General features: G+C 50.3%; 1 protein-coding gene across 1 annotated transcript in view; it reads right to left on the minus strand.

Annotated features, from left to right (window-relative positions):
* Positions 1-7,123: 7,123 nt before the first annotated feature.
* The window catches only part of RBM6 (RNA binding motif protein 6), a 59,528-nt gene continuing 39,055 nt past the window's right edge, over positions 7,124-27,596 (minus strand). Inside the window, exons 7-23 of the mRNA XM_065642509.1 lie at positions 23,451-23,525; positions 21,804-21,864; positions 20,651-20,719; positions 19,294-19,545; positions 18,608-18,768; positions 17,767-17,861; positions 17,236-17,278; positions 16,582-16,642; positions 15,536-15,627; positions 14,665-14,817; positions 13,505-13,594; positions 12,646-12,735; positions 11,783-12,052; positions 11,171-11,245; positions 10,471-10,568; positions 9,116-9,227; positions 7,124-7,358 (exon numbers count right to left, since the gene is read on the minus strand). Of these exons, the coding sequence (XP_065498581.1) occupies positions 7,233-7,358; positions 9,116-9,227; positions 10,471-10,568; positions 11,171-11,245; positions 11,783-12,052; positions 12,646-12,735; positions 13,505-13,594; positions 14,665-14,817; positions 15,536-15,627; positions 16,582-16,642; positions 17,236-17,278; positions 17,767-17,861; positions 18,608-18,768; positions 19,294-19,545; positions 20,651-20,719; positions 21,804-21,864; positions 23,451-23,525 (1,923 nt within the window). The 3' untranslated portion in view covers positions 7,124-7,232. The remainder of the gene's footprint in view (positions 7,359-9,115; positions 9,228-10,470; positions 10,569-11,170; positions 11,246-11,782; positions 12,053-12,645; positions 12,736-13,504; positions 13,595-14,664; positions 14,818-15,535; positions 15,628-16,581; positions 16,643-17,235; positions 17,279-17,766; positions 17,862-18,607; positions 18,769-19,293; positions 19,546-20,650; positions 20,720-21,803; positions 21,865-23,450; positions 23,526-27,596) is intronic.

The raw sequence follows: 27,596 nt of genomic DNA on the forward strand, positions 1-27,596 counted from the left end.
CAGCCACCCACCCACCTGCTGCCCATTGGGCTGAAAGCTCCATTTAAGCCCAGGCCTGGGCTGTGAACCCTCTCCTAGTCTGTGCTGCAGGTCCAGACTGCTCTCCTGGGTGGACTTCAGGCTGATGTAGGCAGTCCCAGCTCCCAGATGGACCTTGGAGCAATGTTACTGGCAGCTTTGTCACCAGTTTGTTGGTGGCACCTGTCACTACCCCCGCGCTGGCCATACTCAGGTCCTGTGGGGTGGCACCCCGGTGGGTGAGGACACCGCCTATGCTGGGGTCACCCTGCTCCTGCTGCTCCCATCCGATGGGAACCCAAACCACCCCAGCATAGGCACTCCAGCTACTCCTCACCTCCCTTCGGATCAAGCCCGACATGGCGCAACGTGAAGTCATACAGTACGTATGCATCCTGTAGCATGGGAGCTGCTCACCAGGGTTACCCACAGCAGTGGTGTTTGTAAGGTGGTGACTGCAGATGGCTCCAGGGGATGAGCTTCAAGCTGTTATCCAGCTCTCTGCTGTTTCTGGACCTGCCCATCCTTCCATTGTGTGGTATGGGAGTCCCCTGGGTTGTAGTTAATGCTCTCATTCCCCAGTTTCCTTGCAACACACCCGAATGCTCCACAGGGAAGCGAGGTGCACATTAATGGTTGGGTGGGACGGGACTGGCCTCTTCCAGGCTGCAAATAGGCTGAGCAACGCATGCATGGAGCAGAACTGTGCTCCTGGAGGGGATGAGAAGGGTTGGTGGCAGTGCTGAGCACAGCTGGGTTGGTGTTCATGTTGCTGATCCACTCGTGCTTGCTGGGGCCAGCCTTGTGCGCCCCACTGCAAGAGGCAGGTGCTGGAGATGGGCCAGCACTGGCACAGTAAGCTGCGGGTCCCCCCTCCACAGCTGGAAATATAGAAGCTATAGAATCCTGGAACAGTCTGGGTTAGAAGGGACCTTCCAAGCTCATCCAGTCCAACCTCTGCCACAAGCAGGGACATCTTCAACTAGATCGGGCTGCTCAGAGCCCTGTCCAGCCTGGCCTGGGATGTCTCCAGGGATGGGGCATCCACCACCTCTCTGGGCAATCTGGGCCAGTGTTTTACCACCGTCAGTGTAAAAAATTTCTTCCTTAAATCTAATCTGAATCGAACTTATTTTAGTTTAAACCCATTATCCCTTGTCCTATCAAATGCTTCTGCCTTTTTCCTCTGCTGGGAGTAACCAGCACAACCGATTCCCCTCCCAGCAGCATGTGCAGCTCCCCGAGGGAGGAGGGCAGCGGGTGCCAGGCAGGGCAGCAGTGTGAGTCCATGGACAACCTCATGCCCTGGGTGGGCTGGAGCACGTGGCAAGGGATGTGGTGCAGCAGCAGCACCCCAAGCACACGCTGGGGAGTTTGAGTAGTGGGAGGTTTGTGTGGAAGGTCTGTGTCCTCTTGGCTGCCCTTTTCTGTAGGGAAGAAGCTGCTTTTTCATGGTATTATTTCCCTGGGCTAGGGCTGTTTTACCCATGGTGAGAGATGCTGCTGTGGGGCAGCCTGGGGCTGCCTCATCCCATTCAACCCCTTCCCCACACACACCCCAGCAGCAATTTGGCCAAAACAGATCCCCTTCAAAATGTGCTGGCAAAGGAAATAAAGTCAGAATTTAGACAAGGGATTGTGTCTCTGCTTATCTCAGCTATTCCAGTCATTATGTGACTTATGTCATTCATCTTCCTTTGAATATTTGCTACTGGATGGAAGTCTATGAAAGTGTGGTTTCACAAAGATTATACTTGCTGACATTTGAAAACATAATGTCCCCAGTGCAAGGAACAAAGAACAGAATAGTCTTTCTTGTTTGTATATGGATGAATACAGAAATATATAATCTACATTAAAACGGGGGCATGATTTGAGCAACAACCTCCTCTGAACATTAAACTCCTGTTTGTCTTAAAACATTGAATGACTGAAAATGTTCATGATACTTATGGGGTATCTTCCCACATTCAACTAGAGGCATGTACAGATTTTTATTACTCTGCTCTTTCATTTTGGATAAAGAGAAGTCCTTTGGATTTGTTTGAAAGATTTATTTAAAAAGTGGCTTATTGGAATGTATTTGCTCCTAAAGATTTTACCAGTAGAACTGTAGCCCACTCATGTTCTGCTTGCTGATGTCCTGTGCTTTGGGCGTCTCCTGGCAAAGCTTTGCCAGCTGAGGAGTTGCTTGATGCCAAGTCCAGCCGTAGCTGTACAAGCCTGCAATGCCCCTGGTGTCCAGCAGCAGCTGCACTTGTTCACTGGTTGTGTTAGACAAGAAATCCCTGGGGCTGGGTGTTTTTAGTTCACTTGCAGCTGAGTGGTAGAAAACAAATTCGTGGAGCATCAGGTGTTGCCTCTGTTGGAGGAAAAGCAGGGGGTCTGATGCCTGATGGAATGGATGTACCTGGGCTGCAGAGATGTGAGATTTTTCTATGCCAAACTGTGTAAACCGTTTCAGAGAGGGTCCCCAAAAGTGCCTGCCAGGCCAAAGAGATGCAGCCAGCTCTGGTCTCAGGCTCTGCACTAGCCTTGTCACACACATTTTCCTCTGCAGGAGGGCAGGTACCTCATCCTGCACCCACCCCTTGGCCGGCTTTCTGGGCCATCTTCATACTCTCTGCAATGAGTAAGTGTGCTTGGTCTGCAGAAAGAGCAGTTGTGAGCTCCTGCCTTGGTGCCACCCTGCAGAGGGAAGATCCCCACGGTGCATATTTGCTGCTGCTGCCTGCAGCCCGTGTCCGCCTTGCTGTGCCAGTCCCCGGCGGGGAGCAGGGCAGGAACCATGTTAGCAAAAAGCCGTGTCACTTCTGCTCTTTGGAATGGACTCTGGACAAAGACATGGCTGAGATAAAGCAGCGCTTGTTTTATTCTACCGACAGCAGAAAAGCCCTGTGCCCACCTTGCAGAAGGACAACTTGCTTCTGTCCTTTCCCGGCTGTGCTGGAGCTGAGCGGGGCAGGCCCAGCCCCGGCCCCCTTCCAGCTGCACCTCTGCTCTCCCTGAAGCAGCTCGCTGTTGCAGAGGGAAGTGTGTTCACAGGTCTCTTTCTCTCCTTCCCCTTTACAAATTCTTCCCTCATCTCATCTGGCTGGTTTTTTTTTTTTCCTTTTAGGAAGCACAACTCCAGCTCTTTACAGCAATATGTTCCACTTACAAGGCCCTGAATCATTGTTGTATCAATATTAATATAAATAAATATTGAAAATCAAAGACTGTCTAGAATCACAGAACAGTTTGGGTTGGAAGGGACCTTCCCAGCTCATCCAGTGCCACCCCTGCCACGAGCAGGGACATCTTCACCCAGCTCAGGTTGCTCAGAGCCCCGTCCAGCCTGGCCTGGGATGTCTCCAGGGATGGGGCAGCCACCACCTCTCCGGGCAACCTGGGCCAGGGTCTCACCACCCTCAGTGTAAAAAAATTTCTTCCTCATGTCTAGAAGCATCTACTTGCTTTACATTGGGAAAGCAGCTCTTACTCCAGAGGCCCTCAGATGTGCGATCATCCGCCTGCCTAAGAACCTTTGGGGCTGATGGGGCTCAGAGATGGGCCCCCCCTTGGGCAGGGGTCCAAGTACCAGTGCCTGGCCTGTGCCCTCTAAATGGTGGGCTTCATTTCCCTTTGGTCACCACAAACCAGCCAACATGAAGCCCAGGGCTCCTGCACCTAAAACCATCCCTGCACCAAGCATAGCCCAGCAGCTGTGCCTCAGGGGCAGTGTCCCTCCCTACTCCTACAGACCAGCCTTTGAAACCCCTTGTTCTGCCTTTTCTTCCCCTGCCTCCTTGCCTGCATGCTCCCATTCACACCAGCCTTAGTACTGGTTACAATTGCCCCAGTCCTCCTGTGAATAACTTCTCCGTGCCCATCAACTGCTCCAACACAGGACTTCCCTTGTGAGCTGTTCCAACAGTCTTGGCTGTACCTTCCAAGAAATAAAAATAAATTGCAATCTTCAGGCATGCCCATCACCACAGGATGGCACACCAGGCAACATGCTGGTCATGGCAACAGCTCTAGGACAGTTGTGAATAAGCTTTGCAATACAAAGAAAATAATTATAAGATATAAAGGGAGTTGAAATACAGCTGTGGCTTTAGGTGACCATCCTTTAAAAAATATTAAAGATATCAAAGCCACTACACCAGTGACAAATAGTCAGGGTTTCTACATCAACACCTATGCTGCTGCTTTCCTAAGAGAATATGAGGTTTCCTGGCTTGCTGCTGCTTTTTAATGCTTTTAGCTCCTTACTCTGTTTGTCCCAGTCACCTCATCCCAACCCCACTGAAGTGCTCCTCCACATTCCCTGATCCTGGATATCCCCCAGCTGGTGCACAACACAGGCAGACACCATTCCCATGTGTATATGTACATTCCTGTGTGTATATGTACCTTATATACACATGCACATCTTCAAGGGAAAACAGAGAGGCTGGGTGATCTTGGGGAAGAGGAATTCAGAGGAATTAAGTCAATACAAAATGTAGGGGTCACCTTGATTTTCCACAAGCTGGTGGTACTGGGATACTCTTTTCAGTTGGGGTGAGTGGCATTTTCCAGCCACACAAAGCGCATCCCCTTGAAACCTCATGCTTTGTGAGTAACATGGTGGTGTTCCAACATCTTAAGCCACAAGCAATATTCCTGATTTCCTATAATCAGTTACTATGATCCTCAAAATAATGGAAGCCAAGAAATTTAGTGTTTCGACGATTAACATAAATAATGGGAGGTAGATCTACCTCCACTGAGAAAGGATTTCTCTCTCTTGGAGACAGATGCACCTTGCAATTAGATTATTTTTTAAGATTTTTTTCCCTCTTTTCACTGCAGTCTGTTCCCGCTCCTCGTGTTCCTGACTCGAGCCCTGGCAATCAGCCTACAAGGCAAGTGCCGCGTTGCCCCTCCTTCCACATATGCACATCACGCCAACGACAAGCGAGCAAGCACGCGAAGGCAAAGCTAAGCCAAGGAACACACGTTATTTAGTGAGGTCCATCTGTCCAAAGGAAGCTGCTCTAACATTTATCTGTTTTATTATCTAATTAATTATGTACCATCAGTTGTTAACAAGTTTTCGCTAAGATGGATGTGCCCACTTAGCAAATTAGTAAGATCAGATAACGGGTTCCTGCAGTTGGTGGCTGTGAAGGATCCCTGTTCTGTCTGGGAATGACGTGCTGTGGGTGCTCATTTTTGGCATACGTGGGTGCCCGGTACACCCTGCGCAGCAGATACTGATCTCCCGCCAAATTCCCCATTTCCCTCCAGCGCCGCTGAAAACCACGTCCCATTGCAGCCCCCTTTCTTTCCCCCTTGTGCGCAAATCATTTCCAGACTCGAGTGCACCAGCCTGCTCCTCCAGACTCACATCCCCACCACTGCTCCTTTCCAGGGAGCTCATCCCCAGGAGCCCATCGCCCTCTCCATCCTCTCCCTTGCATCCCAGGACCCCCCAGGACCAAAGCCCCATCTTGCTACCCAGGCTGCAGAGCTCCATACAGCCAGGGCCTCCTTCTGTACATTTTGTCAAATTCTTTGCCCTCGTTTGGCGATCACTAGGAGGACTGTGAAGGGTTGCTACCCTTTGAGATTTTGTGCTACTCACTTGGGCTCTAGTTTGGGCTAATTCCTCACTATTTCCACTCTAACAGAGTGGAACCCTGTGAGTCAGGGTCATCACGCACATGCCCATTAAAGCACCAGCATCCCCATCACCCAGACCGGCCCAATCTACAGACTCAGACAAGCTGCTGCTGGTTGTGCCACTGATCCCCCAGTGTCCTTGTTTTATCGCACAAGCTCTAGAGTGACTGACCCTTCCTCCATCTAAACTGCCACACAGTTCTCCTAAAGTAAGTTTCTTGAGCAGCTCCTCACGCTGGTTTGCACAGAGCCCCCAGACCCAGCATGGGGCTGCCACAGACCCTTTCTAAACCAAACACCTTGCCCTGGGCACACATGTTCCCTCCCCTCACACCCACGTACTCACCAGCACCGCAATGCTCGTCCCCACCTCCACCATCACTGGGTGCAGCACCAAGGACCAGGGTGCCAGCCAGTGAGTCCCCTGCACCTCTCCGGGCTTGCCTGTGTTGGAGACGAGGAAATGCAGCTTGGACAGGCCTTGTGCTCCCCTTAGCTGTGAGGTGTTGCACGGTGGCCCTTCACCTCCACATCTTGCTGTCTTCAGCTTCTACGTCTCTCGTTTTCCCTCCATAGGGATGTTTGATGCTGGGGCCAGCTCTCTGCCAGCGAGCAGTGGTGGGTGCTGGCCAGTGCAGTTCCGCACCACCTCCTGCCCACTAGCTCCCGCCAGTCACTGCCATCAGTGTCGGCCTTATCCGCACAGGCCATGCTCAGCCTTGTCACCCATGGTCCCTGCCCTGTGCATATGCGCACACACACACACGTGTTCACTGTGCTTCGGCCAAACCATCCCCGGGACACGTCCCTGCCCAGGAGCTGCCTCTGCCCCTTCCGGGGCTGCACAGGCAGCACTCGCCCAAAATGACTTTTCCTCTGGCAAGCACCATCCCTTGCAGGCCACCACACAGCCCCGGCCACCCTGGACCAGCACATCTATGTCCCCACGAGCAGCCCCAATACCAACACCAGCGGATCCAGCCCTGCCCATGCTCTGTGGGAAGGAAAGAGGGGGGCCTTGCACTGGCTGGGGAGCCCAGATTGGCACCCAGTGTTAGCAAGACCACCTTTAGCCATTAAACTCCTGCTATTAATTGAACCCAGCTGTCCTTGCTAACAGCCAGGTTGAATTCCACACAGGTCGCTCCTGCTCCTGAATTCCTCCCAGGCGTTGGGGCCGTCCCATGCTCCCAGATCACATCCTGACCCACAAGTACATGGCACCAGGAGAATCTGTCCCTGAGCGGGCAGGGAACGCACTGCAGGGCAGTGACCAAACCTGTCCCAGCCCCACTGACATGGCCACAAGCCCCAGGGACCTCACAATGGGAACAAAACACAATGGGAATCTTCCAAAGCACCACATGCTTTTAAAACATGTCATTTTAGGCATGAGACAAGCACTGACAAATTTTCAGTTTTATTAAAAAAAATTCTAGCAGCAAAACCTGTAGCAATCCAAAAAAACAACAAAAAACCCCAGACCAAACCCCCAAGAGAACAGGACACAGACAGAAAGAGACGGAGATGGAGACAGACAGGCTTGGGGTTTTCTCTACCATTCACTCCAGTTCCTTATAGCGGGCAAACATGACTCTCCTGACAGCATCGCGGTAGGTCTCGTTGGACTGCCGCTTGCTGGGCTTCCCCGGGGCACCCAGGCCAGGGCCCTTCTTCCGATTTTCTGCCTGAAAACAAGACACAGCCTGTGTTAGTGATCAATCCTCTTTGCCGACTGCCCATAAAGAAAAAGCTTTCCCCAGGCTGACAGCTGACTGCTCCCGCGTGGATCCAGGACGAACAGCAAGTGCACTGTGTTCCTCCAAAAGCTGTTTGGGAGAAACTCTTGGCCCTTTGCAGGCAACAAAACCGCAGTCAGCAAATGCCTGTTGAGAACCAAACCACAGTGATCAGCATGAGCAGACGGTGGGGTACGAGCAGGCAGCCAAAACAGGCAGCACCAGCAGACACCAGGCAGCACCAGCAGACGCCAGGCAGTGTGTGCGAGTGAGGATCGAAACAGTAAAGGAAAGTGCCAGCAAGAGAGCCAGGCTCCCAGGGAGCTGTTTGCCGTTTGCCTGCGTTTGCACAAGCTCAGCTGTTCTCTCCTCTAACAGAGCTCCCATGGGCTCTGGTAGCTCACTTTGAATTTCAACCAGTTTTTAACGACTGGCTTTTGCAGCCAGCATCTGAATTATTCAGTAATACCTGCCTAGAGTTAGCCCAGGAGAGCAGGCCCAAGGCTGGAAGTTTCTCTTGCTTTTAAGTCTGACTTATCTGAATACCAGAGATGTGATCAATTAGGCCGAGAGATCAAAGTCCTGCGGGGCCCAAGTGGGCACATGGCTTTGTCTGGCATGACTTGGAAGTGAGAAGAAAGCACATCTCTGGGGCCCTTCTGGGAGGCCTGTGTAGGACTGTACGATGGCTGCGCTTTGCAATCAGCTCCCCAGCCGGTCCAGGGAGCCCTGATCAGAGGTCAGACCCCCCAGCAGGCGCTTCGGCAAAGCCCATCCTGTGGCCACAGGAAACCTTCCCTGAGGACTGAGGAGCAGCTGAGGCTGGTGCCTGCTGTCTGCACTGAAGAGGAAATCTTGCCTCGTGTGTGTGTGGGCTCAAGCAAACACACATCACGAAGCTTCAAATATTTGCCTATAATGATAAACTTGACTGCAAGCTGAATGTCGCAATGTGAGCTGCACTGCAAGCTGCCTGCTGCTCAGCAAAGCACTGACAACGTGGCAGCGAGCCAGCCAGGCAATAAAGCCACCACGAGCAACGGTAGCCACAAGGGCACGGTGCTGCTCATGTGCCCCTGGGCAAGCTATGGCAGTCTCTGCCCTGTGCCGCTTGTCAGATAGACCCTCTCCAGCAAATTAAGGTCCACTGAGACCAGCCTGTCCCAGAAGGCAGGATCTACCCAGCCCTGCCTGTTCCTGAAGCTCTTTGCTGCCAGGGACTCTGCTCCTCATCAGACCATACACCCCGGTGCTCCCTTCTGCAGTCCAGAAAAGCAGCAAGAGCCTCACACGCAGAGCAGACAAACAATATCACGTACCCTGTGGCTGTGGCCACGCTCGCACCTCCCAGGAGGAGGTTCACCTTCTCCCCAGCTCACGTGGCTGCAGAGCACTCAGCTGGTGACCTGCTTCAACCCCAGCCCGCCTTTGGGCAGGTATTGATCAGACACTCACGCCCTCCTGCTCACTGTTACTCTATTCTCAGCCCCTCCAGATCCATATAAATTTGAACCTTTTCCCACTGCCAACACGCTTGCAGTCCCTCCCAGTCTGCAAAGTTAATCAGCACACACGTATTATTCCATCGAGTGGTGCAGAGACTTGCAGCCCGACTCTTGGGCTGGCCGAGAACTTGCTCCAGCTGTCCTGGGAGACATCACTGGCTGCAGGACAGGGATGCATCTGGAAAGCAAGGGAAGACTCACCTCCATCGGGGATGTTGTGCCCTGCTGGTTGTGGCCAAAGCCCTTCTTCCACCCCGTGGACTGAAACATGCGGTTCCCTTTGTTGTTACTATCCATCCTGGGGTCATAGTCACTGCAAAAGAGGCAGAATCAATTGTCCAGCTTTGCAGCACTTCAAACACATGCCAGGGATTTCCAGCTCTGCTAATTGCACCTTCACCGATATTCCAGCCTCTCCTGAGGGGCACCCAAGTTGCTTGCAAGAAGGACACTGCCCAAGAGATCCAACATGGTGGATTCTGTGTGCAGGGTTCAGACAGCTTTGACTGCAAAACTTCTTGTCACACACAAAAAACACACCAGTGCACAGGAAATGAGCTCAGGCTCCAAAATATTTACGATACAAGCAAACCAGGAGCGTTCTGTGCTTGCATTTCTTAATCTGAATTTTAGCAATATCAAGAAAGTGAAGTCTAATCCCTGCTGCTCTGTTAGGTCTTTCTTTTCTCCCAGTGCTGTGGTCATTGATTTTGATTCAGACACGCTTTCTCCCACCTGGTCATTACTCATCCAAAACCATTAACCAAACCCCACCATTTTAAAAACTGCTCAACACAAAAATAGCTTCCTTCAGGCAAGTTCTGCTTTCTGGCTGCTGCTGACACTGCAGACAAACTGCTTTAGTTTATCCACAGCTATTCCAGGAAAACAGAGGGAAGAGAAAATGCAGATTTTTCAACTGCAAGACACAGAGTAAAGGTCCCCTTCTGAGGTGCTGTACCAGAAGGGAATATGCACACAACCAGTTTTGTCCCCAACACACGCCTAGCAGCTCCTCAGCCCGCTGGAACACGTGAGCTCGCGGCAGGCAGGCCTTCCGAAAGCTCCGCGCAGCACGCACTTTCTTCCTCCACCTACTCCGAATGAGATGGAAACAGCTCCCAGCGTTCCTCTGAGTCAGTGGAACAGATGAAACACAGCTTTGTTCTTTCTGTCAATGGTTGGGTGCCAGGACAGGGGGACAGCAAGTGCCTTAAGGATGAGGTAGCTGCAACAAGCTGCATTTTGCACCCTGTGCCTGGCTAGGCACACTCAAACCCCCGTCTCACCCATCCAGCTTGTCTCTGCTGTCCCCTAAACCCTCATTTCCACCTCTGCACTACACACCCCTGGTGCTCCCCTGCCCTCTCTGAGAAGTCCTGGAGCACAAGAGGCTCACACTTTGGGGAGCTCTCCCCTCAGGAATCCCAGCCTGTCTGGCCGTTCTTCTTGCAGATCCACCCCACGGGCTGATCCCTGGCCTCGGCGTGCCAGTGGCACACATACCATCCCAGCATCAGCAGCCCCAAAGAGCCCGAACGAGGAGCAGCCGTTACCTCTCTGAATCCCGGTCGTATCTGAGTCGTTTCCTCTCTGGTGAATCCATCTGCTGGAATTTCTCTCTCCGGTCATTTCCTTTGTCTTTATATCTCCCCTTCATAATAGAAATAACAAAATAAGTACAGGAGCTACGAAGGATTCAACCCTCCACAGGAAACCGCTCTGCAGCCAGGTCTCATCTCATCCTCAACTGGCTGCAAATCTGTGCTGGGGACCCACAAACCCTGGATGTTTCCAGGATGCACAATCCATTCATGCTGTCCTGACAGCATCTGTTGGGCTGACCCAGACCTGTGGTTGCAGCCTTCCAGCTACGGCACTGGGAACAGCTCTGCTGCCTTCCCAACAACGGGCAGTTACAGCTCTCCCAGTCCTGGCCAGGCAGCAGCAGCCCAGGTACATACACGGCTTCAATTTTAGATGGAAATCTGGGTCCCACTCAGCCTAGAGCCCAGTGCTGGCTTGCAGGACAACAGAATCACACTCAGACCCCACTGGGAGGAGAGAGGCCTGCTCCTGGAAGTCACAGTTCTATCTGCAGGTCCAAATGCAGACAGTGCCCACAGTTCAGTCTAAGACTCTCTGGGAGGTGCTTGATGCCCTGGCTGCAGGTGCTGAAGTGGAGGTTCTGCCTGGGACCAACACTCCCCTGGTGCAGGACCACAACCAGAAGTCTGCCCATCGCCGCAGACCCACCTCACGCTCTCTCTTCTCCAAATATGCCAGTTCCTGCTCAGATCGTTTGATCTTCATATGTATCTCCAGGTTTTGCTGGAAGGAGGAAAACAGAAGCCAGTGTCATCTGCTCCGCCCATATGGAGGGCAGGTAAAGCCGCATGCTCTTGCACCTGCACTATACCTGCTGCAGCAGCTTCTCTTGCAGCCCAGACTACCTGCTCCCCCACCCAGTGCAGGAGCCCTTCCTCTCCACAGTAAGGAAGACAAACAGTTCTATCTTAACCTGCAGTTTGGCCCTCCAAGAAGAGCTCAAAGGCAGCACAGAAGATGGGGAGGCAAGTGCTAAGTTCCTACTGCTATCACACTCCTGTGTGCCAGCACCCGCTCTTCCCAAGCCTGAGCTATCTCCCTACGGCTTAAAAAGTCACACCTTGATGTTACAGCACTCCCATGACAGGAACCAGCAGCTCACACAATGCTTTGAACAGCGCTTTGATTGGAACCTGCTACTGTGTCAAACTCAGCTCTTCCCACCCAGCCATCGCATTTTTCCCTGCACGTTATAAAGCTGTTGAGCCAACGGCAGCTTGTGGCACATACGCAGCCCCCCAGCGACCAGCTCCCCCATACCTTGTGCAGGTTGGAGAGCTGCTGGTGCTTAATGAGCACCTCCTTGTTGGGAAACTGCCTCCTGCACAGCAAGCAGGCCAGTTTGTTCCAGTCGGTCAGCTTCTCGTCGCTGGCCTTGGCCTTCCTTGCCTGCTCTTTGCGTTGTGCTGGTGGGTGGGGAGGCGGCAGCCACTGCGCCTGTGACTGCTCCTCCTCTTCCTCCTCCTCTTCATTGTCACTGTCTCCTCCATATTCTCCTAGAAGTCCTATCAGAGGGTTCACCACCTTGGGCTGAGGGAAGAGGCAGAAGAGTGTGACAATTTGTAGCATCACGCCTGCCCTGCCATGCGGGGCTCTGCTTCCTCACCCAGTTTCCCCACAACTTCTCTCTCTGTTCCAGCCCAGGAGCCAGAGAGCACCATCCCAGCAGCATGGGCAGGGAATGGGAAGAAGCTGGTTGGCCAGTGTTTAAACACTGCAGGGCAGAACTCTTCTGTTCTCTCGACAAGTTGTGCTTTGGTGCCAGGCTTTCCCAAACTGCCACACAAGAAGCTGACCGCAGCAGCAGTTCTTTGGCAGGGACCTGCTGTCAGTCACTTCCTCCAGCAATGGAGATCAGTGAGGTCTGGCCTTTCTCAGTCCTCAAGACTTCTTGAAGTGGAAAATTTTTCTGCCTAAGGACTGCTTGAGTGAGGAGAGCCATGCTAGAAGCCCGCAAACAAGCTCAGAGTTATAAAATGCACTGCCTTCACCATTCCATCTCCAGTGCTCCCTCCTCTGGCATGAAAAGCCAGCATCTCTGCCACCCAAGGTCACAGCCAGGCTCTGGTGAGCCCCCCATATCTTCTATCCAAGTCAAAAGTCCATCCTATGGAGCGACTTACCGGAGCTGCACTCTCATCCTTTTTCACAGAGGGAGGTAATGGTTTTTTAAAGACATCTTCTGTGGAGAACTTCTCCTCTACAGTCTCATTCTGAAACAGTCAAGATCACACGTTATGACTCCCACAGCATGGACTCAGTGCATGTAATAGCTAAGCACCCATTTAAACAGGCCTTCAAGGAAACCAGGCAGTTGGCAGAGATGAGGTGGTGGTTTTGGTGGGAGACATTACCCTCCTGGCGGATTCATAGCTCTCCTGGAGCTACGCCCTTGGCTTCAGCAGCACACCGTGCTGTCCCAGCCTGTTCCCCTGTCACTCTGCCAAACTGTGATGCTGACAGCAGCCCCAGCTGTGTCTCAGACCAGGGAGGGAGCTGGGGCATGGCCAAGTCACATTTGGACACCTCTGTGTGTGCACAAAGGACATGGAGAACAGGCACAAGGCCACCTGCACAGCCAGCATGGGAGCAGAGAAACCCAGAAGAGTTAGTCCTGCTTGGATGTGAGAAGTGAGACAAAGCACAAGTACTAGAGAGGAGGGGAGGGGAAAGGACAACACCAGTGTTCTCTGCTGTGTCTGTGGCACAATGCATGGCCAGGCTCAACCAGCTCGGTGGTGTTCTGAGGATCTTTTTTATACTGGACAGAGACACCAGAGACTGCAGCCACCCAGCACTGCAACAGGATGAACCTGCGATGCTCACTCATACACTCAGCAGCACAACAAGCAGGCTAGGGTGAAGCTTCACATCTACACGCCTTACAGAAAACTGATCTGAAGCTCTGGACATGCTCTGGTTTAGTAGTTCATCAGCTACTCAGACTTGACTGGAGAAGACAAGCGCTATGCAACATCTTACCAGGCCTGCACTCTCGTCCTTTTTCACAGAGGGAGGCAATGGCTTTTTGAAGACATCTTCTGTAAAGAACCTCTCCTCTCCAGCCTCATTCTGAAAAACCCAAGAGCAAGTGTTAGGCCATCAGCAGCACAAGGGTCAGAGAGTGCACAGAGCAGCCAGAAAGCCACATCTGAGCATCCACAGAAACCAGGCAGCCTGGAACAGTGATGGGAGGATTCCTACTGGAGATGCTTTCACGCTTCATTCAGACAAGACCATGTCTGTCCTAGGTCAGTGCCCGTGAAAGCAGGCATCCTCCACAACAGATAAGACTGCTCAGCTGGCTTGGTACCAACTTCAGGGACAACCCCTTGGGTGCCAACTGCCCAGGGCTGGTCCTGCTACAGAGCACATCCAGACCAAAAGGCAGGGGGGAAATAACGTTTCTGCATTCATGGCTCAATCACTTCTGCCAACTCTCCTGACATTCCCTGGGCCCAGTCAGTGTCACAGCACTGTTGTGGAAGATCCTACTCCAAGTCCTTGTGCTCAAACATCGTTTTGGGCAGATACTCCACCCCAGCAGCGCCCCACACAGTGTTTGCTTGTGGGGTGCAGCACTGAAGGGCACTGCCCCAGGACTGGGGCTGGACTCTGGGAGGGATTGTACAGGATGTCTGTCACAGACTCCTATCTGCGTTCTATCTCGGTTCACCTTTACAGCCCGCCTGCACAATCTGCCTCATCTTCCTGCCTGTCTGTGGTGTTTGGAGGGGGCAGGAATTGCGGTTAGAGGAAAGCCTGATCTCTGTTATTATCTGACTTGCTATGTTTAAACATCTCTGCTATTTTTCTCTTGGCTCTGCTACAACAGTTGGGTACTTTCAGTAGTGTGAGTGAAATGCGTGTGTCAGTTACCTGGATGTTTCTGAATCCCTTACCATGAAGAAGGTATGAGAAGCCCTGACTTAACGTCACAAGAAAATTTCAGGAACTTAAGCCCATCTGGCCAGACAACCACCACGTTCCTGGTCTGCTACTGACTCCATGTATTTAATGTTTTTTGCTCACTGTCCCTCCCTCTTTGAATCCTCCATAAATTATTCTCTAATTTCTAACCTCTCTTACCCCAGCCTCCTGGCCTCAGATCTCTGATCATTCTGATGCCTGGAGGGATTTACCTTAGCAGAAGTACTTTTCCCTTTCTCCTTTTTGTCCCTACTGTCCCTGCTGTGTGGCTCCTTCCTTTCATTTGTCCGTTCTTGGCTTCCATGCTGCCGCCTCTTGCCCTCTGTAGGTGATGAACAGGCTTCTCGGTCTACCGTGACTTCTCTCTGAAAGAGGCATTTGGAACAGACTTAGCCAAACCCCTGCCATCTCCTTACTGGGCTTATCATCCTTGTTGGGCTGGGGAGACCAGCACAGTAAGACAGGACTGCAGAGCCTCAGAAAGCTGAGGGTAAAGGCTTCAGAACTTTGTCAGGGCAGAAGAGAGTTGACCACAGTAGGTCACCAGAGCATTGCCCTGCTCGCCCAGGACACAGACATGTTCAGTATTATGAAAACAAGATGATAGTCCCAAAGCACCTCTGCTGATGGCTCTTTTTTTGGCGTATTTGTAACTACTGCTGGCTGGGGTCAGGGAGCAAAGAGACCACAGGGCAACGAGGCCACAGACCAACAGAGCTCTGCTGTCCACCTTTTAATATAGAGAGTCGCATATCACGTGTCTTCAGTAAAATCTAGCCAGGATGCTCTGCCTGTAAGTCTACTCAATGAATAAGGGACCAAAAACCCTCCAAAGGCAGCACTTCAGAGGCCAAATAGGCAACTACAGGAACTGGTTCAACACACAGCTAATGGGTTTGTAGCCTCCCATTAAACTGATATTTTGAAACATGCATCCCTTCTATACAGGACTGAGTGAGAAAAACAAAGCTGCCTCCATACTGTCCTATACTACCTGTCTTCAGGACCTAGCTGTGAAATCTCTCCAGAAAGGGCAGTTTGTAAGAATGTTCTATGTGTAAAGCTTCCTTCCCACACGCTCACCTGAGTCCTGGGGTCATAGTATGTGTCAGCTATGGGGTCATAGTAATTCCCAGTTTCAGGATCATAAATGTATGTGGACACATCTGATGGAGCTGAACAGAGAGACAAGAGTTAACACCAGAATCTTCCAAAGGCAGAACTTGTCTTTTATGACAAACGCAGGAACAAACATTACACTGGTGAAAGAATAAAGATTAGGAAAAAAGGATTCTTCTCTCGTGGCAAGAGAGGTATGAGTATCCCAACATCAGTCCACCCGCATCTTCCTTTTTTAAAGGAGTAAGAAGGCAGACAGGTTTTCACAATTCTTGTTTTAGGACTCTGGCAAAACTTCCACATCAAAGCACACTTACAGAGGCTGTACTGAAATCACCAGACCACAACACTTGACCAGACAAAGCTAAAAAATTCAGCAATTTCCCAACGAATGAGCTAATGAGTACCAGGCTATGTGTCCACTCACTCCTGTGAACAAGATCTGTGCTCTTTCAAACCATCTCCTGTTTAAAGTGATGACATTCCCCACATCCCTGCTGCCCTGTGGGTGCATGAAAGTCCTCCACAAGAAAGGGGAGCAAACTGTTTCAACAGGAAAAGCCAAAGGCCTTAGGGGTAGGCCCATAACGTGAGGAATGCTTCTCATTTCCAAAGCGTGATTAGACAGAGCTCAGCGATACTACATATAAGTTTGTAAAACAATCAGGAATGTTCTTTCAGCTACTGGCACTGCTGCATAAAGCGTATTTTCTTCTGTCTCATCTAGTAATTGCTGGGCTGATCTTATCCCATCAGTTTACCACAACAAGGGAAAGCACGCAGCAAGTTTCCTTTATCTGCATGTAGTTTTGCACAGTAAGAGTAGAGAGAAACACATCATCAGATAGGAAAATGTGACTAAACAAAGTTGGCAAGGGAACTCAGAAGTGGGTGCAGCAAACAAACCTACTCTTGGCCTTTAAAAATATTTTTGGGCTGATTTCTACATGTCAGTGCCCTTTTAAGGAAGAAAAGTCTCCACAGTAGGAGTGAGGCAGAGCTTAACTTACACTGTGCTCTGGTGCGTCTCTGTGATTCGCCGCCCCTCCTGTCTCTCATGCCCCTTCTGCCCTGGAGTAAGCAAACAACACAAACAGATCGGAGACTCTTTGACAAATATCATATTGCTTTTCCTCCCTCTTACAGCCCAAAGTTCAGGAAATCAGCTCACGTAGCTACCCTAAATAGAGCATAAGCAGACAGCTTTTCATCTACAGAGCAATGGACAGTGTTGCAAAGCACAAGCCCTCTGTAGCTGACACAAATCTTTAAATGAGGTGCTCGTGGCAATCTATATTGAAGCCTCCACCAGCCCATTCAGTAGGGAAGAGCTCTGTAGTCTAGTAACAAGCACTAGAGAAGAGACATTCACTCCAGGAACTGAGATCAGTCATCAATTAAGTTACTCTGTAAAGCATGGTAGAGAGTAATCCAGCCCAAAACTGCCTCAAGCAGCACCTGCACTCTGCCTTGCACTTCTGTGCACATTGTAAACAGTATCAGGGGCCCAGCAGCAGTGAAGAGAACATATGAGCATTATCGGCCCATCTTAAACATCTTGAACTTTCAGCTGCCCAAAGGAAAAAGGCTAAACAAAGTCAGGGCTATCACCCCCAGTGATCCCTCCCATTCCAGCGACCTGCAGGGAAGCTGTGCAGACCTACCGGGCCATAGTAGGAATTGTCTCCACGGTCCCCATAGTCATTCCTGTTGAGATAAATGTTATAGGTTAATGTCGATTTGGCTTCACATTAACCTCAGTACACTCAAAATGATCAGCAGGACCAATAAAGGCAGAAAGATCATCTTTGCTGGCCATGTGATGGACTGTGTCCATCCCAGGAGACAGAGAGACTGCAGATGACTGTCACCACAAGAATTATGACCAGTCTCTGTGCTGTGTCCATAAAGATGAATCTCTCCAACTGCTCTTTAAAAAGCTGAACCGATTAATTCCTTCACAATGGGATTTCATGGCTGGACAACAACAGAAGCCCATGCAATGTGATTAATCCCATACTGCTCAATCACTGAAGCTTCTTCTAGCTCTGATGCCTTCACCTCTCCAACACACTTTTAGGTTGCAGGAACATCTGTGTTAATTCATGTGCCAACCTTTAAGCACCTGATCTGACAACATAGCTCTAGGCTCACAGCACATGAAAGGACAACCCTGCTGCCTCATCTGCCTTTACCTTCTCCCTGTAGCAAGATTCACTTCCAATGTACGTCCATCAATGCAGATAGGGGGATCCAGATTCTGCAGGATCTTAAGCACCCTCATCGCCTCCTGTAAAAGGAAAGGAGAATTTCACATCCATGAGAAGGAAACATAAGCTCGTTTCTCAGATCCAGTCTGCCTGAAAGGAAGGCTTTGTGCTTACATGCTGACCAAAGAAAGACCGGAAACACAGCACTTTTGACTAAATATTAGTGAAAGGTATCTAGGATGGGGCAAAAACGATAAATCCGTTGTTAGGTTCTCTGCTTGTCCTACGACCATTTTCAGCAGCCAGCTAGAGACTACATTCTCTTAGGGCTGCTAGACCATGCAGCACCATGGTCGCTGTTGCCCCAAAGAGTTTTGGTGACTACCCTCTGGACCAGTGCCGAAGCACAGCTATGGAGTCTGGGAGTCACCCAGAACGAGAAAATGTGAACCCTCCAACATGGGACTGTCTGTTCATTAAGATGCTTGCCTTCTGCAGACAGAAACCATTGAGTTCAAGCTCCCTGCAAACAAAATAACCGTGCAAGAGGTGCTGACGTTTAGGAGGATCTACAAAGATGCGTATTGAGGCAGGAAACTCGCTCAGCATCACAGCTTGTGATCAGAGACAAACTTTGGCTCCTAAAGCCAGAGAGCAAGAGCTGTATCAGATATTCCTTGTATCTAGTCAGACAAGCAGAAGAGATGACTTACTCCCAGACAGCTGCCTCACAAGTACAGCTATTTCTTATATTTCTGTGGTTTCTCTGCTTCTACAGGCTATAGATGCTAACAGGGAGAGCACATGAAAGCAGCAAACTACTTACAGCATGTGATTCCAATTCAATAAAGCCGTAGGTCTGCCCCATTCGGCCAGCCTTGTTCTTCATGATGCGCACGTTCGATGTGGACAGACGCACATACGGGGCCAGGAGCCCCACAATCACTTCTGGTGGGGTGAACCGTGTAATGCGCTTCAGTATAATTGCTGTGAAGCACAATGAGGGAGGTGGCCAGGAAAGAAAAAGTAGGGGGGGGGGGGGAAGATAATTCAGACCAAAGTTTATTGTGACAGCACAGGTAAAACTAAACCCACTGAAAGCAACAACGAGGCTTCTTGCAGTTGAATCTGGAAGCCAGCGCTTTTTTCCTCTCTGCTCTCAAGATGCTCAGAGCTCCCCCTCCAATTGCTGACCTTCCCTTCCCAGAAAACAGAGCAGAAAGGAGGCCCCCTGAGGAGCTCAGCCCAGGTAACTCCTGGCCAAAGAGACTTTTGCTGCTGTGCTAAGTTAACTGCACCACCCTGAAGCCAGTTTGCCTTGAATTCATGTTCCTAAAGGAAATTTGCAAGCACCTTTGGAGATGGACACCCCACCATTGCTTGATGCCCTAGATTTGCACAACAACACGGAAAGAGCCTCCAGAGGCTCCAGAGTGAAATGCCGCCCATTCTGCTGATGGCCTCATGGAGTACAAGCAAGAGGAATCAAAAATTTGGCCCTGTGTCACTCACTTCTGCTTCCTCCACCATCCTGTGGCGTGGCTTCTTCTGGTTGTCTCTGAGAAGGCATCTCTTGGTGCTGCTCCATGTCACTTCTCCTCTCCTGTGAGGGCCTCTGCTCCCTCCCTTCATCTCTCTTCCTGGGCTCCTGTTCCTGAGGCTGACACTCCTGCTGTGGCGCAGGAATCGCAGGCTGGAGAGGCTGCTTTGGAGATCCTGGTTGTCCTGATAACTCTTGCTCGGGTTTTTCAAGCTTTGTCTCTGCTGTTAGAGAAGAGAAATGGACTGGTTCCACATACAGGGTTTCACCTCGTATTTTTCTTCTATTTTCCAGCCACTGCAGCAGAGACCCTTATAAAAGGCCAACCTGTTCTGCCTTTCACATATCCCGTGTCTGAACACTTTGCAGACACAAGGTGTGTAAAGGACATGTGAGAAACTGCTCATCCTTCCATTGCCTTGTTTCACCTTGGGCTCCTTTACCTGACCTCTCCTGTCAGAGACAAGAGGCTTTTTGGCCTCCCTTTAGGACTGGCTCTTGCCTGGCACACGTGAATGAGGGATGGGTTCAGACGTGTTCCTCCCATGACCGGGACAACCCACACAACAGCAATATCCTCACTGTGCCAGATATATTCATGAACACCCATAGCTGAACAACATCAACCAGTAACTGTCGCCCTGTCTCTACGGGAGAGGAAAACTGGGTTCAGATGCCTGTGATCACTGAGTGAAATGCTCCATCACACCATTGCTGATTTTATCAGGTGCCTCCTTACTGCAGATGAGGCAGATATTATGGAGAAACACCCTGCTCCCCAGCCTTTCTATACAATACAGAAAAGATAAATCCCATCGAGTTTCTCTGCATGAAGGCCTCTGAAGCATCTGGCTTCACTTCAAGAGATCTCTATCTGAGCTAAAGCTGTTGGAAGGGAAGCCAAAGCTGCAAAGTCAGACATCACCAGACCTGCACCTGCTGCTGAAGGCTCTTCCCACAAAGAGAAAGAAATGAGAGTGCAAGACTCGCCACAGCGAAGCTTCACTCTTTAATGTCCCCCAGAGCACCTCCCTGCTCTCGTTCTCTTTGAGAAGTGGGCAGCATGGCAGAACATATGACGATTTTGCACATAGATGTTGGGAAAGCTGCACACTGATTTGCTTGGCTGTCAGCACAGCTCATGTTGGACAGGCTTGTACTAATTTGTCTGCAGTTTGCAGCATGCAGAGTTTTGGCTACACTTCATGAGCAGAACCTCATGTAAAATTTGCATATGAAACCGGTCTGCACGTGCAGCTCTGAAAACTGCTCATGCAAATCACACAGACATGAGGATGACCCTGGGGATGGGAAGAGCAATTCTCTTACTGAATTCTTGCTCAGCTGATGTGTCCTCTCCCTCCGAACCACCTCTGGACTCTGGGCCTGCTCTGCTCCCTGTAAGAGAGGCACATTAAAATCCATTTCAAGACCATCAGTCACAAAGCACATAAGAACTCACGCAAAGCTGCAGTAATGTCTGTATATGCCTAGAGTTGTTTTTTTTCACCCAGCAATTAAAGGACAGTCATAGAGCGGTTACCTTATTATACATGTTCTCACAATCAACAAAACCAGGTTGGTAAGCAGCATGCACTACAATCTGTCTTCACAGCATCTTAAAGGCTCTGTTTAATTTGCTCCTCAGCAGCTTTACTACAATTCATAGTTGTGTTGGGCCAGCCAGGCAAATTTTGCCTTCACAAGGCTGATGGAGGAGCCACAGCACAAGGAAAGCACAACCACGGGGACGGTGCTTCAGTAAATTCAGAGTTCTGCAGCAGTAGTTATTTTAATGCCCTCCTGCCTGGGGTATGTGGGTAAGAAATGCAAAACACTGAAGTCTGCTCAAAGATACAGAGTGCCTGGAACACCTGCTCGTCCCAAAGAAATCAGTTATCAAGGGAGCATGTTTTGGCTCTCACACCCTCCCACTCAAAAAAAGCAAAGGTGTTGGTGGGGTGAGGAGAAGCTCCTGCAGATGCAGAACTCCTCTCCACGCACTTCTCATGGTTGGCAAGGCAAGTTCAGCAATGCATGTCCTGGATTCACCTCTAATCCGAGAGCCTCCAAAGAGTAACGCTAAAAACACACAGCTGCAGCTCCCAAGCAAGGTGTGTTGAGGAGAAGCCATCTCACTGACAGCCAGCAGCACTAGCTCACAGTTCTAGAGGACACACAGCCTGGAACTCCGTGGATGAAGGACAAAGCCAAAGCAATAGAAAGGGAAGGCTTTGTGCAGTGAGACACCACTCCACCAAGCCTCGTCAGAACAGAGAACCTGGTAGCAATCCATCTGCATGCAACATCTTTAGTGTGGACAGGGAAAAGGCTCTAAATGAAGCAAAATCAATAATTCTCCTTCACAGTGCTCAGCTGGTCCACGAAGAGATATGTCACAGTGAAGCCAGAAGAGAAACTTACTTGTCAGGGCAGCTGAAACTTTTAACTGACCAAATGCAGGGGGAGCAGATATACTCACCGTCTCTTGGGAGCTTGCAGTAGGAACAGGAGGACCTGTAGCCCACAGTACACACCTTACACTGCAATGGAATACGGAACAGCATGAGGATGGCATGTTTTAAAGGCACCTACTCCAGAAGGGCAGACTCTGCAGCGCTTTCAGAAAGTGAGCAACAGCCGCAGAAAAGCTGCAGTGAGAGCCTGAGGGACAGGATGGGTCATGGCAGCAAGAGCCTTTGCTGGAACAGAAGGGAAATCCTCCCATGGCTCACCACTGGAATTGCCTTGGGAACAGGATTTTCACACAACTTCTGAGCAGAGATTTGTTCACACCATGGAGGTAACTTCACTAATCGTTGAGACAGGACCGTCCCAAGTGACACTGGACCAAACAGCTCCATGCCAGGCACCATCCTGCTAGCCACCCTGTTATTTCAAAGGATCTAAAGTTACCTTTGTATTCCCTAATCTCAACTCACTCCTAAAGCAGTGACAAAGTCCTTAGCTGAGCTAAACTGTAATTTGCTGCCGAGGGAGAGTCAGTGAAGAGGTGTGTGCTAACCAAGAGGCAGAACTGTACAGGCTCACATGGTTTTCCCACTCAGAGCCACTGTGGAAAGAGCCAAGTGCCCCATCTTCACAGCTCTCTGAACACGGTGTTGCTAACTTCCTCTTCAAGCTCTTTGTAAATGCATTGCTTCTCTTTCATACAATATTGTTTTTTCTCTAACTAAACCCCCGCAAATTCTCTGGGGCATAAGAAAGCTCTTCCAGGCCACACTGGTGCCCAGCAACAGCAGGGACATATGCTCCAGCTACTTCCCACTGCACTGAGTGCTGCTGTGAAACCACCACCTGAAACTGCTGTCTCTATCTCATCTCTGGAGCACTGCGAGCACAGATGAGGTGCTGAGCAATTGCTCTGCTGGCAACAGGCGTGCATCCAGTTAGCCTGGATGAAGGTCTTTGTAGCCCAATGGGATCCAGTGGTCAAGGCGGGAGTCCAACCAGAACTGATCCCTTCCCTGCAACCAGTGCTTTGCTCTCACTGCTCCTCAGCCCGCTGCAGCTCAAAGTACCTGTTCTGGGAGAACCGTGGGAAGGGCACGGGCAGAAACCCTACCCTTGGGCAACTGTGCCTTCCCAGAAACGGGCCAGTTCCAGTCTGTACCAACTGCTGCCTGGACTGGGACTCGTTTCCGTGCTTCCTTCCCTGATGCACCTACTGCACTCAAATCTAGATCACAGGTTCCTGCCTGAGAAGAGAGGTGGTTTGCACTGTTACACTGATGAAAGGTCTGGTTAACTGGGCAGTGAAGACAAATAAAAACCTGTTCCATTCCGGCTGGCAGGATCACTGTCTCCTTTTGGTTTTTAAGGAAAAAGGATCCACACACTATTTTCCCCACATGTTAAAAGGGAACCATTGCACAGGGATGAAACTGTGTGTAAAACATTGATCACCTGTACTAAAGCAACACACACCCACAGGTGGTACCAAAAACAAGGCAGGGAAAACCACCAAAGTTTAGAAGAGGCAAGAGCTTCAGGACAGGTATTAGTGTCAGTGATCTTCACCCACCGAACAAATATCTAACGCTCCTCTCTGCTACCACTGCCACTGCCAGCAGGGAGGCACAGCACAGCTCTCTGATCGCATACTTACGCGTTTGCAGCGCCAGAACTCTGGGCATGGCGTGTACTCAAGGGTCACTTCTTTGCCACCAATCGAAAGAGTTCCCTGTTGAGACAAGGGGGTAAATGACGAACGTGCCCAGCACACGCAGACTGCTCAGAGGCAAAGAAAGGGGTTAAAGCTCTGGTTCCTAAAGGTTTCACACGTGAAACAGAGTGAAAGGGGGAGAAAGTCTCCCGGTTCAGTTCTCTGGAGCTTTGTCGTGGAAGTGGAAGGGAAGCTGCCTGTGCCCTGCTCTAGCACGGGGCTACAAAGCTGTGTGTCAGCTCCAGAGGAACTAGGCAGAGAGGCTTTGTCATCTCCCAGGATGAGCAGAGTAACCAGAGCATGAGAGGGAACCTGCTTTAACCTGCTTTTGTCCGCATGCTGAGAAGGGGCAGCTGGACAGTCTGCACCACACCAGCCACCACCAGGCTGGCCTCAAGGCAGCTACTTGAGGAGGAATACAAGGAAAAATGTCACCAAGGTGAGAGAATTTTCATACTTGGGTTAGTCTTCATGTCATTCCTGAAAGCCTGGCTTTCCTTCAGACAAGTGTGCCAGCACATCCTTGGTGGGGCTGGCCTTGAGCACCTGAGCAGCAGCACCAAAGGAGCTCCATTGCCTACAAACACACATCGCTGCCAGCTCCAGGCACTGCGCCTTGGAGAGACGTCAGGAGCCCAACAAATCCTCAAGCTTTGCTGAAATGCAGATGATTTAAGGGTGAAATGAAGCCACAGGTGCAAGTTCCCCAGCTCCTGCCCAGAGCAGCCCATAAAAGCAGTGAGCAGCGAGGACTCCTGGTGGGTCTCATCTGCCGTGGACAACAGACGATGCCTGGGCATGCAGGGTACAGACCAAGCCACAGATGTACGGAGCCATCAGACATCTTGTGTCACTGAAGGCAATGCCAGGCCAGTCTGTATTTCCTAATACCACAATATGAGACTAGGTGACAATGATCAGAATCAGACCCAGGTTTCCCAAGCCCCAGGAGAACAGTCGCTCTTTTGGCCCACTGCTGGATGGTACAGACGTACAGACAGATGTCAGGGAGCTGTAAACAGCCTCAAGCTATTTTGGGAATCTCTGGCGAGTCAGAAGCTTCCCAGGTACTCCGACCCCATAGCCTAGCCAGACAAGAGCCCCCAGAGCAAACCATGAACATGAGAAAACAAGTTCCCGGAGTTATTATTCAGAAGTCTTGATACAACCATGCATAAATTGCTGTGCAGAACATGAGGGAGATACTAGGGAATACATAAAGTAGGAGGGAAGAGTTCACGGGAGGGAATCACTCAGCGGCGGTACAACAACAATCCTTTAAGTCCTACAAAAAAACGCAGCGGAGAAAGCTGGAGACCACAGACACCACCCTGTAAGGTCGGGTTCCACCAGGCCCATCCCTGCAGCCTGCTTTTTAGGGACCAAGGCCAGCCTTTCTTAGCAGGCCTATGTGCATTGAACACTTCAGGCATTTCCTTTCTGCTGCCCAGCTGCTCAAGCACCGCTTTCCAGCATGGACTTGTCATCCCCAGACCTTGCTGCGGGCTGGCGTGTGCACCCAGCGCACAGAGCTGCGACCTCAGGCACAAGGAATCTCCTCGGGGTCTACTCACAGCATGGGGTTTGCCTACTTTGTGTGTCTGGGAGCAGGTTCTTACCTTTGCTAAAGCATGTGAGGAAACACAAGTGGGCAAGACAGGGACGTGGACATCCAGGCTGTGCCGCTGGGACTGTTGGTCCCTCTGAGATGGAGATGTTCCCTCCCCCAGGCTGGGCAGCCACCACATCCCATCATACACTCACGAGACCGGCAGGGTCAGCAGAGCAGGACGCAGCAAGCGCAGGCAGGAGGGAAGGCAGGGTGCGCATCCTCACCAGCAGAGCTGCGCCTGCGCCAGGAGAGTCCTCAGAGTCCTCGCTGCAGCCCTGTGAGCTCGGGAAATAAAGACAACCAGATCTGAGGGCAGTCCATCACACAGCTTCATCCTTCTGCCAGCCACTGGGGATAAAACTCACCAGAAAGCCTTAAGATTATTTTTGGGTTTGGGGAAGATGGTTTTTAATTGCATGTGGTGCTGGTTTCTGCTGCAAATTCAGTTCTCAGAGACTGCAAAAAGTGTCACTTGCATAATTACCCCCTAATTTCCTTAACACCCTGCTGATTGCCTGCTTACTTTTTCAACAAGCTCTCTCTTACTGATTTTTTCTTGATAAAGTAATTTTCAAGGTTGCAATCATCATTTAACACATCAAAATGAGTCCTTCCTTTAGGACACACATTGTCAGAATTCAGTGACTTTAAATTCCTCATTCCCCCATTTTGTTACTAGATGCCATCTCAAATATTTTCAGAACCTTTATTTCCTCTAGTCCCTGTCACTGCTTGTTCTTTATTAATCTACATCTTATTCCTTTTCTCTGCAAAATGTTTTGGATAATACTCTAATTTTCAGCTCACCGCTTGCAATTGAGCAGATCTTTGGAATTTCTGAGAATTTCAGGAACAGTGTCAGGGGAAGAAAAAAAACCACACCAACAAACAAAACCAAATGTAAGCCAAAGGTATGCAACATGTACTGTCTGGTACTCAGACAGTAACAATCTCTTCCATATTCACACATTTTACCCCAGACCTCTCTCACCGACTCACCTGCACTATGCTCATTAATTCTCCTTGTGGGTTTTCAACATCCTGTACTTCTGAGCAGCTTGGCCTTTTCTTTCTAAATCACTATGTGCTACAGAAATGTCTCTCTGGTCCTCCCAGGCAGGAGCCTCCCCCTCACAAGCAGCATTAAACACCCAGTTGACTCACCAGGGAAGGTTTAAAAGGCAGCACAGCTCTGCAGTCCTAGAACACCAAGCTCTCAGCCATGGAAATGACCAGATTTTCCATGGGCACGAGCAGCTTCTACTGCTTTTTTTCTTTTCCCTGAATTTCCAAATTCATCAAAACAGAGCATCAGGACTTTACTGCTGGGAGCAACGATTTATGCTACTGTTTGATATCTTTCAAACACAGTTATACATGTTTTTTCACTTAGAGGTCTGTTGGAGATGCAATACTGGATTCTAGTCTAAGTGACACAATTCAGTAGAAGCCATTTCGGCTGAAGCTACTTAAAGTCTGCATCATCTAGAATAACAGCCGAAGGCTTAGTATCCAAATATTACTGACAGAAGACTCTGATCAACTGAGCAATCCCACCATGAGGTGGTTCTAGAGAGCGATGCCATGAAACAGTAAAGTCTGTTTGCAGAAAGTGTACACAGCAAGCAGCAATGTCTCAAAGCCCTTCACTGAGCGGAGACAAAACCCACAAGAACGGGTTACCAGAAAGAAAACGGGGAAAATCCCTTAGCCGTGATATTCACAGGTGACGAAATCCTTCCAAAAGCACTCTGGAGACTGCGTGTCAGCTGGGCACAAGGCTTCAGCAGTGAAACTCCGGTTTCACTAGAGCAGCTTCCAAGCTCTTTGTCATCAAAGCCAATAAAACCAGAAGCATTAAAATTCACAGAATCACAGAATCACAGAATGTTAGGGATTGGAAGGGACCTCAAAAGATCATCTAGTCCAATCCCCCTGCCAGAGCAGGAAAACTTAGGTGAGGTTACACAGGAAGGCGTCCAGGCGGGTTTTGAATGTCTCCAGAGAAGGAGAATCCACAACCCCCCTGGGCAGCCCGTTCCAGTGCTCTGTCACCCTCACTGAGAAGAAGTTTCTTCTCACATTTAAGTGGAACCTCTTGTGTTCCAGCTTGAACCCATTACCCCTTGTCTTACTGTTGGTTGTCACCGAGAAGAGCCTAGCTCCATCCTCGTGACACCCACCCTTTATATATTTATAAACATTAATGAGGTCACCCCTCAGTCTCCTCTTCTCCAAGCTAAAGAGCCCCAGCTCCCTCAGCCTTTCCTCATAAGGGAGATGCTCCACTCCCTTAATCATCTTCGTGGCCCTGCGCTGGACTCTCTCCAGCAGTTCCCTGTCCTTCTTGAACTGAGGGGCCCAGAACTGGACACAATATTCCAGATGAGGTCTCACCAGGGCAGAGTAGAGGGGAAGGAGAACCTCTCTGGACCTACTAACCACCCCCCTTCTAATACACCCCAGGATGCCATTGG

Source organism: Caloenas nicobarica, chromosome 11 (genome assembly GCF_036013445.1).
Source record: "Caloenas nicobarica isolate bCalNic1 chromosome 11, bCalNic1.hap1, whole genome shotgun sequence".
Taxonomy (NCBI): Eukaryota; Metazoa; Chordata; class Aves; order Columbiformes; family Columbidae; genus Caloenas; species Caloenas nicobarica.